This window comes from Filicampus tigris, chromosome 14, assembly GCF_054856515.1.
Source record: "Filicampus tigris isolate MCC_2025a chromosome 14, RoL_Ftig_1.0, whole genome shotgun sequence".
NCBI classification, from domain to species: domain Eukaryota; kingdom Metazoa; phylum Chordata; class Actinopteri; order Syngnathiformes; family Syngnathidae; genus Filicampus; species Filicampus tigris.
The window spans coordinates 12,816,711-12,828,990 of NC_141230.1; the positions used below are offsets into that span (position 1 = coordinate 12,816,711).

The following is a 12,280-nucleotide window of genomic DNA, read 5'->3' on the forward strand; positions in this document are numbered from 1 at the left end:
AGCCTGGCTTTGTTTGCCGTCAGACCTCTGCTGACCTTGTTGTGATGCACTGCTTGGGGAAAAAAAACACTCTCGATGTAAGCTGCTGGTTTTAATGGGGATGCCATTGCCTCTATGAAAATGACAAATTAACATATAACATGTTATCGTGCAATGCACAAATTAACCTTTTACACTGCATGGTACTTGCAATTCACACTTCTCAATTGTCAAAAGTAGATACTACCGGGTTGCCTATTTCTAGTGTATGATTAGTCACCATACGGGTAAACCACTGCTTGTCTTTCATTTGTTTTTTATATTTAGCATTGCCACATGTTGCAAAATAAACAATGCTATTTATTAAACAGATGTAATAATAGGAGCTTACCCTGTTGTTGTCCCTTATCTCTGGATGATGCAATATTTTACTCCACAGTTTCCACTTGACTGCAGAGGTCCAGTTTTTTCTGGCTTCTCCAAGTCTCTTAATTCTGAATTACCACTGGACACTGCATTACTGTATTAAACTCTGCATTCTCCATTTTGCTGCCATGGTCTGCTTCCTTGCTGACTTCACTCTGCTCTTGAATAACATCAGAAGTGACAGGAATAAAAAACATGCTAACGGCTTATCTTGAATAAAATCCTAAAATGATCAACATAAACACATGCTAATGTTGTCTTACTCTGCTGTTGGGACTTCATAGTAGAAACTGCAGTATTTGGTATCCACAAAGTCCCACTTTGAGGCCCATTTCTTGCTGCCTCCAGTCTCCTATTGAATGATATGCAACACACCCAAAATAAACCCACTTGATAACGTTAGCTTAAAATGTAGCTATGTCTTAGCTCTGGGCCATACCAGAAACTTCAATTTCTCAGTCTCCTATTGAATAAAATCCAAAATGCCATAAATAAACCCACATGTTAACATTATGTTAAAATGTACCTTCGTCTTAGCTCTGGACTCTACAGAAACTTTAGTTTCTCAATCTCCTATTCAATAAAATCCAAATTGCTCAAAATAAACCCACATGCTAGCTTTATCTTAAAATTTAGCATTGTCTACAAAAACTTCAGTTTCTCATTCTCTTATTGGATAAAAGGTTCATTTCTTACTGCCATCAGTAGCCTGTCATTTGCCTTCTTGCCACGACTAACATGTCAAGAAATAAATAATACAGGAGACCCTCATTTTCCTGTCTTGTTCTGAGAGACGCGATCAAGCAAAGTGTTTTTTTAATCAGTTCCCAACTGTAATATTTTGAACCAAGATAAGTCAAGTTCTTTCACACCTTAATTCATCCAAACATGCATTTATGGATCACTTTTCAAAACGGTTGCCACAAAGTTGGAAACAGGATTAACCAAAAGGATGAATTACAATTTAGGACTGGGAGGAAGCCTTCTGATTGCGCCGTGTATTGTTTTGAATCTAGAGCAGCTGTTGTTGCTCTGGCACCATCACCACATTGATTTGCGCGTGAGACATTTGATCAGATTAAAATGTGAATCCTCTTACTGGCAAACAACTAATTTGGCTAATAATTCTGTATTAGTCAGAGACTCATCATAGCCATCAAATCCTGGATTTTCAACACCCAGCCAGCATGGGCCTGTTGCGCTGAAAAGCTTGACATGTCTGATAAAGAGGCACACAAGTAACTTAAATGCTGTTTACCCCCATGGCTTGAGCTTCATACATTCAGCCAGACCTCATTTAGAAAAGGAGGGAGCTAATGTAAAAATAACTGAGATAAAAGAAAATGAGTAGACATTAGGGATCTTGTCATTTCCTGTGATGTGTACTCTCAATGTCGAGATTGCTCCCATCTTGAGTGGCACAGTTAATAATGCCATTATCATGTCGTGCTTTCAGTATAATCATGCATCATATGTGATCCTGTTTGCGTGATTCAAAGCAACAATATCTGGTAATTTGACCTTCAACTCATGCTTTTATGCTGCCATGTAATAAGGAGAATGGCATAACCTAAGATCACCTAATTTAATGGTCTAAAATACTAGTGGACCAGCCTGGACACATCTTGTGTCACTATCTGTGACATTGAACTTCTTTAAACACCAGTGGTTAGATAGATTTTTTTTTTTTTAAACATGATGATAATGAATACTAGCCTCATTCATACTGAGGTGGTGCGTTAGCAATAGCATCAGTAACGTTAAAGCAATCATCCAATTTCACTTAAAAGGTCTCCAAATGATTATATATTTACAACAAATACTTTTTTCATCTATCTATGCCACTGACCTATAATGACAGGTAAAACGATTATGTGTTCTTCCGTCACTATTGCCACACATCATCATTATTATTTCAGGACAAATACTTTTTGTGACATTTTGTATGATGCCATCAGATTTGTCAAATGTACGGTATTTGCCTTGACCAATAACGTTTTGTTTTTTTTTAAACACTAGGTTTGGCATTATTTATTTGAAGAAATGAATCTAAAAATGTTTCATGTTCATGTGGTGTTTAAGTTAAGATTGTCTACGTACTATAACAATCAGTATTTATTTCAAGACAAAAATAATCTGTGTTAGCATTTTATCTTGCATTATTCAAGTTGAGATGTTAGCGCCAACGCTAACATTGCTCAGATATTAGTTATAAGACATGATAAACAAAGATACTGTTGCTAAGAATGTTTTTTCGTTCTAGTTGTTAGCATCTCACATAATTTCTACTAAGTTGTGTATTAGTGCAGGCATCTATGATAAGATTACTGTCCACCTTCATGTGGTGTTTTTGTACAAACAGTGTTTACTTAAAGCGGAAGTCACATTCTGATTAATTTTGCGTTTGTGGAATATAAATTAAGCAGCAAAATACACTCGTGTTTAGTGATCTCCGGGGGCGGCCATTTTGTCTTCTGTCAACTAAAAATGACATCACAACTGCTCACAACAACCAATCATGGCAGACCTGTTTTCTGAATCTGAGCCGTGATTGGTCGTTGTGAGCAGTAGTGATGTCATTTTCAGTTGTTTTCGGGTTGAAATGACAACGAAAGGACAATAATAGCAGTTTATAGTCATTACACCTACAGTACATCAGATCGGTGCAGCTTTTAAAAAAACAAAGCAAGATGTGTGGCCTTTTTGCGTACTATTGTCTGCAAGAGGTAAATTAGATTTTCACATTTAGTGTATAATCAGCTTGTATAGCACCTATCACCTCACTATCACAACCATCCGTGTGCCGTCTGTGTCTCCCCCTCTCTTTATTGTGTGCTTTTTAACACCTTGCTGCCCCATCGGGGGAGGCTCAGACAGATTTAACGCAAACATTTGCGAAGGCGTCGAGGGCCCTTTGAAGGGCCGAGGATGCCTTTTAATCAGCGTGGGCTAATCACCCATATGCTTGACAAAAGTCTTCTTGACTCATGCTCTTTTGTGTGTTGACGTGAGCGTGCGTGCCTGTAAGTGTGTGCGTGAGGTGGGAGGCCACATCAATGGCTGGCTTTTTATTCTCTTGTCACCCTTCAAAAGCCCCCCCTCCCGACGGTTTTTTAGAACTATTGTTTGAATGAAATGTTGATTTATTAAATTGTGGATTAATTACAGGCCAATTAGCGTGATGTGTATCCCTGCAACAACACGGCATGAATGACACTTTTTGAGGTCTGAAGAGTCGCATTAATATTCCTCCCCTGCTATTTGAAAGAGGAAGACAAAGGCACATTCTTGCTCATCCTTTATATTACTCTCACACTCTGTTTGCACAGAATGATATGAGTCGCAGAGAGGCTGAACTCTTTATGAATGTCAAGAAGTGGATTTCTTCTTGTGAGCCTTGGAGATGATACAAAGCTGCATTTTTATGCGGCTACCTTAACTTTCCTCTTTAGCTAATTGCCGAACTAAGCTTTTTAAAGCCACTTTGTTTTTGATTCATGACTACGTGTTGGGTTATTGAGGTCTATTGATTACTGCTGCTGCCGACGCTGGTTTTTAGTGGTGAGGATGCACTGCATGGCTTGATTATATGCAGAAGAGATGGTGAATTATTAGTTTTAAATAATGGAGCCCAGCAGAACAGTGCCAGACACTGTCAGCTTAGTAGTAAACATGAAGCCAAATCACCTCCCAGTAAAATAAAAATGATTAGAGACGATGCAACAAATAATCCAGTCAGTCATTAATATTTGTATGAGATGAGATTACAATTGGGTGTACTTTTTAAACTAAGGGACCAGAGCTTTTGACCTGTTTACAGACATGAGAAAAAAAACATATGCATGCAATCCATCCATCCATATTCAAACAAAATTGTGGTTAACTCTGAAGGTTCTACTCTCCTTATTTTGGCAGATTGTGGTTGTAATTCCTCATATGGTGATGCTGGGCCCATTTGACCAGCCAGCCAATATGCTATCTGGCTCAACAAAGGCTTACAGCAGTCAAAAAGCTGTCATGCAGTTGTACTTTTACATCAGATAATTGTTGATTTGACCTGAAAGCTTCTTTGGCAGCCGCCGCTCCCTTTTGGTGGACCACTGCCAGCCCATCAATGGATGGGTCAGTGCACATTTGCATAGCAGCTTATAAAAACGCGCACACACACATTCTCTCACACACACACATACACGTACACAAAGCAACAATAACTCTGAGAGCATGTTTTCTGTCCATGTTCAACAGCATAATAGGATTTCAGTGTATCTGAAATCTAGGCACTCACTGGACACCTGCGAATATAATGGAAAGTAGTAATCATTGTTTTTTTATTCACGAAGGTTACTTATTTGACAATATGTTTATGATTGTGGTTGTAGTGATGTGGAATTACGGTGCATTATACAGAGAGGTTTATAATTTATCTTAATAAGATAGACGAGAAGGTCAATGTTTGGAACAAAATTCAGTACGACACTACAGCACTTCTATAGACACAATAATACAAAAAAAATAGATTAATAAAACTTCAGTAAATAAAAACTGAGCAAGAATAAAGCCAGAATTAATGATAGACAGTCTTTTACTGAATCACTTTCTACTGTGTAGGTGTGCGTTTGAAAACAAACAAACTGCATCAGAATCATCTTAATTATCCAAATATGTTAAAAATACACACTTCCATTTACTGTAGATACTGTACACATAAAATAGAGAATTTCTTTCATACTGTTTACACATAGAGAGCCATAAGGAAATGAAAATGTGCAATGGTGCAGTAACTGGACAGGAGAAGATTGCAAAATGTTGGCAGCAAGTGTCAGTGTTACAGTGATGGCTACAATTATACCAATAAAACAGTGATGCCTGAAATGATGCGTAAATTGATGAAGGTATTGATCATGAAAGAACAAAATAGCAAATAAAAAGTGTTACATGAAAAATGAAGCAAACATTTGGACAATATTTGTGACTTTTCTGTGAATTAAACTATATGTATCTTATAATCACCGCAAAACAGTCTACATTTAGTAATGGGATATCCTTCCTTTTCGCTACAAATGGCAAAGTAAATCTTGATTTGTGGAGCAGATTCCTACTTGAGACTACTTTGGCTGATAAGATGCCAAAAGCAAACCATTTGCCTTCCAAATGCTCAGCCGCAGTTTGTCATAAGCCAAAAGTCCCCCCTTTTGGTGGCCTGTGGTGTCAGGCCATTGGTGGACAGACAAGCTCATTTGCATACGGCCCAGTTTATAGCCTGCCTACAAGTGTGGAGCCTGCACTCATTCACAAGCTGAGGTCTTCTTGGGTCACTTGTGATTTACATGAGCAGAACTTCTTTATTATTATTTTTATTTTTTTTTACAAGATGGCAACACTTGCTCGCTGCTGCTTTGTACTGACTTTAATCATTTACGAAGTCCAGTGCACGACGACAAGATACTTCACATACGAGGAAGACGCACCTGGGACAGAAATAGGCAACTTATCCAGAGACTTGAAGATGGACCCCGCCGAAGGCCATGACACCTCCTTCCGCTTCATGCAGGAAAACAACTTCTCGGTGGTGTACATGCGGGAGGCCGACGGGCTCTTGAGCGTTGCCGAGCTCATCGATCGCGAGCTGCTGTGTCCTCGCACCCCGCGTTGCTTCGTCACCTTTGACGTCGTGGCTCTCTCCAACGAAAAGTTCCAGCTCATCCACGTTGAGATTGAAGTGCGGGACATCAATGACCACGCCCCAGCATTTCCCCGCAACGAGACCACCCTGGACATCTTGGAGAATTTGCCCCTGGACTCTCGCTTCCCGCTGCCTATCGCCGCGGACCCAGACGTGGGCGACAACTACATCCAGAGCTACAACATTTCCCCCAGCAGCCACTTTGCCGTGGAGGTGCATCAGCGGGAGGACAGTGTCAAGTTCGCCGAGCTGGTGCTGGTGAGGGAGCTGGACCGGGAGTTGGAGGACAACTACCTGGTGGAGGTGACCGCCACCGACGGAGGCGTGCCCACCAGGTCGGGCTCCACGACGGTTCACATCAAGGTGCTGGACTTCAATGACAACGGGCCCACTTTTGAGCACGGCTCGCTGAAGGTGGAGCTCAACGAGGACGCTCCGGTAGGCCACCGTGTGGTGCGGGTGCACGCTTTCGACCCTGACGAAGGCGTCAACGGCGAGCTGATGTACAGCTTCGACGGCATCTCGGCAGAAGCCGCCCGCGTCTTCCACATGGACCCGCACACCGGTGACGTGTCTCTGAGGGCCCGTGTGGACTTTGAGAGGAGGCGATCCTACGAGCTGCGTGTCAAGGCCTCCGACCTGGGTGCCGATCCTGCGTCGTCCAGCTGCAAGGTGTCCATTGACGTGGTGGACGTGAACGACAATGCGCCTGAGATCAACATCAAGCCAATGACCACCAGTGCGGACCACGTGGCCTACATCACAGAGGCTGCGGCCGCGGAGAGCTTTGTGGCCCTCATCAGTACCTCAGATCTGGACTCTGGCTCCAATGGCTATGTGCGAGTCAGCCTGCTGGGCCATGAACACTTCACCTTGCAGCAAGCCTACGGGGAGACCTTCATGATAGTCACCACCTCCGTTCTGGACCGAGAGAGAATCCCTGAGTATAACCTGACTGTTGTTGCTGAAGACTTGGGCAGCCCCCCTTTTAAAACTGTCCGGCAGTACACCATCAGGGTGACCGACGAGAATGACAACGCACCTCTGTTCAGTAAGTCAGCATATGAAGTCTCAGTCATAGAGAACAACATTCCAGGCTCTTACATCACCACCGTGGTGGCCCGCGATCCTGACGTGGGCAAGAATGCAAAAGTCTCCTACAAGCTTCTGGACTCTGAGGTGCAAGGTGGGTCACTAGTTTCCACCTATGTGTCTGTAGATTCCCATACAGGCTCTTTGTACACAGTCAGGTCCTTCGACTATGAGAGCATCCACGAAGTAGAGCTGGTCATCCAAGCTGAAGACAAAGGGTCCCCCTCACTGTCAAGCACGTCAACAATTAAAATCCGAGTGGTGGACCAGAATGACAATTACCCATATTTCACCTTTCCTGTGCTGTTTAACGACTCCGCCGATATCCCACTGCCCTTGAACGCCCCCGCTTCCTATCTGGCCCTTCGCCTCTCTGCTGATGACACAGATGACAGCGTGAACGCCGAGCTGTCCTACCACATGTTGCAAGGCGACCAAAAGCTTTTCACTGTGAACAAAGACACCGGGGAGATCGCCCTCAAACAATGGCTGACGGCCCAAACAGGGGACGTCCTGGAACTGGTCGTGGCTGTTAGCGACCGCGGCCGCTCGCCTCTCTCCAGCAGCGCCACCGTGCGCTTCGTGGTCACCGACACGGAGCCCGCCGAGGACCAAGCCGTGGTGGTTTTGCGTTCAAGCGACGAGGAGGACCTCGCGGCGGGCTTGGATGGCTCGCTGGTGGTCATCATCCTGCTAAGTGGCGGGTGCGCTCTACTGCTGGTGGCCATCGTGGCCGTGGTGGTCACGTGCAAAGTGGGACGCGGCGGCGCAGGGCCCTCTAAAAGGGAGGCCCGCCTCAACTTGTTTGACAGTAGGCCCCCCCTCGGGTCCACCCGTGGTAACATATACACTGGCCAAAGAGGCTTTTTCCTGGAAAGGACCTCCTCAAGCTTGGATGACTCCTGCTTGTATGAGGAGCGGAGCCACGACTCCGAATCAAAGGTGTCCTTTCATTTCTTTCAAGACAATTTGTACTTTTAAATGAATCTAAAAATGAAATTAAACTTCATTTGTTCTTTTTAGGTGTTCCTGCCTACAAAGCACTTCCAACCATCATCTATATGGCAAGCTGACAAGTATTGCTTGCAAGTGAGGTAAGTGTCACAAAATCAAAAATCGCTGAACATTACGAAAAAAAAAATGTAGTTCTTGATTCCACTCAGATGTATACTGTAGGTTCATGGATCCGTCAAACATACTGTCCCGCTAAAAGGATTTTCTTTTGGCCCAGATGCATTACCCCAAAACTGGCGACGTAACCCGAAATAGTACACAAGTCGCAAAGTGCTGTAGTGTTGTGCCACGCGATGACATTTTATTTTATCGCTGAACAAAGTCTCTTGTGAAATTAGGTTATCTGAGGTTATATTAGGGAGGCATCAATAATCAAGCTAATGTGTTGCACTGGTGGCTCATGGTGTCCCTGCACTGATTTACAGTGGCACGGGCAACACTGACCAGCTGAGCGTGAAGGACAGCGGCAAGGGGGACAGCGACTTCAATGATTCCGACTCGGACATCAGCGGAGATGGTGGCAAGAGGAGCTTTAGCACCTTTCACCCAAGACTTAAAAGTAAGGTTTTTTTTGTTTTTTTTTTACCACCATGACCTCCAAAAATAAATGCCCACGATGTAATAAGAAGTACTGTATATCAAAAAAGTCTGCCTCTCCACACAGAGTTGGGAACCAAATATGGTACTTTTGAGTCTAAATTGATACAACAGGAACAAATGATAATTTAATACATAATTATAATTCTATGAGGTGCATTTGTACGATGAGTTCATGCTTGCAATTTTATACTGGTGTAATTAATACAGGCTAAGTATAGACACTTACTGGGAAACACTGTTCAATTAATAGTCCTAAAAAGTAATCATTGTTATCTTTATAAAGGATTATTGGATCTCATTAGATTGCAAAGATGTCCCCAATGAACCATTCCGTTATTGTGTAACACGTGCATGCAAGAGCCAATCTAATCCCGATTTATCTCACTCGTCTTCAGGTTCGTCCAGCACTGCTAACAGCTTAGCGGGGGATTGCCAAGGCACCTACTGTGCGATACCGCCGCAGTGCTTCAGAAACCCCAGAGACTTGGCGTACACCGTCGGCTTCTCCCCGGCGACACTCTTCAACGATCTGCACGGCTACGCCCACTCCTGGAAGGAGTCTGGCTACGCTACCAATCCCAAGAAGTCACGCAGTGGCGGCGTGCAGACCTACACCGCTAAAACCGGAACCCTTCCACCTTATCTGTCCCAGGCGCAGAATGAGGCCAAGATCGACAAGCCGAGTCCAAATATTGTAACGGTGGCGACGGAATTAGAGGTGGCGACTATGTTTTGAGTTTTAACCTCATGTGAACTGTAAATACTTGTAAAAAAAACAAACAAAAAAAATGCTTGCCGTTTGTTACCATTTGCTAATTTGTAATTTTTTAGTGCTGCTTTCCGAATAAATGTGTGATTGTTAAGACTCTTCAAGCTTCATTCACATAATTGTAAATCGTCGCTGTCATGTGAAAAACAATTATCTCCATTTTTTTTCATTTTCTTATTTTTACATGAATCATGTTTCCGCATTACAGACATCGCATTACAGTGAAAATGAGAAAATTGGAGATAAGTGTTTTTCACAGGACACCGACGAAATTCTCATTGAGCGCTACTTCTTCTGTTTCATTAGAATCAATATATACTTAATAATATATGTCACATGGATACAGTAGCTATACTTGTTTAACATGCTGAGACATTTTTCTCTGAATGTTTTCTCCTAAGACTGAAGGCAAAAGTAAATATTACATTTAACAAAATAGCCACTGAATATGAACACAGAGTGTTCCATATGTTCCATACAGGCAAACCACTTTAAATTGAATACTACGATTGTTTAGAAAACTCATTTCAATGTGTGTCCTCCTCGGCACAGCTCGACTTACGCTTGTAATGGTGTTGGTGATAAGTTCCTTGCTATGATTTATGTTTTCTATCTTTTCCTGATACACTATCACCTTCAAAGGCCCCAAAAGATAAAAATCAAGTGGGCTAAGATGTGAGAAGGCCACTCCACAGGACCGCACTGACAAATCCAAGCATGTGGTAACTGCTGATCTTACCAATGATGCATGTAAACGCCAGAAAGAGATGGAGCTCTATCTTGCTTAATGGGGAAATCAACCCAAACATATTTTTTTTCCAAGAATATGTTCCCAGCAGGCCCACTAGTTGAAACACGGCCTTCTGATTAATATATCGTTTGTGGAATATGAGTTAAGCAGCAAAATCATGGCTCAGCTTGAGAAAACAGGTCAGTCGTGATTGGTCGTTACCTGAGCCCTGAGTAGTTGTGATGTCATTTTCAGTTGACAGAAGTGACAAAATGGCCGCCCCCTGAGATGGCTAAAAACAAGTGGATTAACTCTTATCCCACAAACGCAATATTTATCAGAATGCCTTGTTTCAACTAGTGGGCTTGCATAGAACATATTCTTGAAAACAATATACTTGGATTGACTTCCTCTTTAAAGTAAACTGGGAAGCAAGCAGACTCATTTAACTGGGATGGAAAAGTCTTTCCTTTTTGGCATGAAAAGTTCCCTCAACAAATATCCAATAATTCTGTCACCCAATATCCATCATTTTACTGTCACCTTGCATCTTTATCAGACTCATCCAGTTAGGATGGATTAATTACGCATGGAAACACACTGAAATGTGTTTGTTTTCAAAACAATGGCTGTCATGTAGATCATAAATAAAAATACTTCTCATAAAAATATGAAATATATGCCTTTTTTGCATGCATGGAAATTTATGGGACACCTGGTATAATAACTTGAAGCACAATATCAAAAACAAACATCCACTAATTATAGGATAATCTAACATTGCCGTCAAATCACAAATATGTGCCCAAAAGGAAAATGTCTTTCTCTCTAAAAGATTTTTCAAACTAACATATTTGTTTTTTTCTCAGAATAAAAAATAAAAAAAAATTATTTGGTGGTGTGCTGTAAGGCTTTTGTAATGTAAAATATGTCCCTTTTCTCTGTAGAGGTTGGGAAACTCTGACCTAATGCATGGATAGATTTTGTGTTTTCAGATTAAAACTAAATTAAAGTTAAATGTTTTTAATTAACCAACAATGATAGCAATACACTTCTCTGTGACCATACATGCAACTCAAATCACTCCTATCTCATATCAAGTTCAAATTGGACCCTGAGCGCTTGAAATGAATGGAAATGACACTAATCAGTTTCGACCGCCCAACTCCAATTTTTAACACAAGACTGTTGCAATTAAGATGCTCTTATGAGTCATTTCTCGCATTGATTCAATCATATATAACTGCGATTTTTGCCCTGTGCATTGTCTGCATTTGTATTAAAATATCAGTTTACAACTACTGCAACACCAATGCTATATCATTTGTTCTTTTATAAATGAAATAAATACATGTACAGAACAAAACAAAAAATGAACCTCAACTGGGAGTGGCAATGCATATAACACTTTCACATTTTGCTCTTAGGACAAATCAAAAAATCATCTTGATAAACTCCTAATTTGGGACACTGGTAGGTCAAGGTGCTTGAATCTTTTTCATCCGTTTTTTTCCCCCTGATTGGCTGGAAGAAACTACAGAATGTGCTTCTTCTGCCTCATAATGAAGCACTCAGGGTCCAATTTAATTTCCCAATTAAGGTATCAAATATAGTTCCTTGCCCCATCAAAGCCAAAGATGGTTTATATTTGTCTGTCCTGCACATTGTCCCGCTCCTTTCGCAAAAAAAAAAAAAAAAAAAAGTGCAATTGAATGAAGGAACGTCGTTTACGCTTCAGTTGTCAAACGCAAGCGAGAGACTCGCCCTCTGAAGCAAATCCCTTTTCCACATGAAACTCCTGCTGGAGTTTGCTAACATGCAGAACTCCTGTCCCAGTTGGAATCGACATGATCAAGACGGCAGTCAGTGATGATCAGATGGAAAATCTCATGCTCCTCCATTACCCGGGAGACGGCCTTTGAAGACTCCCAGGTTACTCGACTGAGTGTCTTGCATGCAAATGAGGGCGGGAAGCGCGAGAAGGAGC

General features: G+C 42.0%; 1 protein-coding gene and 1 long non-coding RNA gene across 2 annotated transcripts; one reads left to right on the forward strand and one right to left on the reverse strand.

Moving 5' to 3' along the window:
- Positions 1 to 376: 376 nt before the first annotated feature.
- Positions 377 to 1,219, reverse strand: LOC147136412 (uncharacterized). Its single transcript, XR_015089529.1, has 3 exons — positions 1,102 to 1,219; positions 669 to 757; positions 377 to 565 (listed from the first exon to the last, which is right to left on the reverse strand). It is a non-coding gene; the product is annotated as an uncharacterized LOC147136412 (long non-coding RNA).
- Positions 1,220 to 5,710: 4,491 nt separating this feature from the next.
- On the forward strand, positions 5,711 to 10,846 carry pcdh8.1 (protocadherin 8, tandem duplication 1). The gene is made up of 4 exons (XM_086051837.1): positions 5,711 to 8,122; positions 8,204 to 8,274; positions 8,620 to 8,753; positions 9,190 to 10,846. The coding sequence occupies exons 1-4, from the start codon at positions 5,777 to 5,779 to the stop codon at positions 9,528 to 9,530; spliced, it is 2,892 nt and encodes a 963-aa protein (XP_085907963.1). The 5' UTR covers positions 5,711 to 5,776; the 3' UTR covers positions 9,531 to 10,846.
- Positions 10,847 to 12,280: the final 1,434 nt, after the last annotated feature.

Excerpts from the sequence above, each read along its gene's own strand:
- pcdh8.1 (XM_086051837.1), top strand. The coding sequence starts at position 5,777 with ATGGCAACACTTGCTCGCTGCTGCTTTGTACTGACTTTAATCATTTAC. Across the intron at positions 8,275-8,619 it reads AAGTATTGCTTGCAAGTGAG|TGGCACGGGCAACACTGACC; the intron begins GTAAGTGTCACA and ends ACTGATTTACAG. Across the intron at positions 8,754-9,189 it reads CTTTCACCCAAGACTTAAAA|GTTCGTCCAGCACTGCTAAC; the intron begins GTAAGGTTTTTT and ends ACTCGTCTTCAG.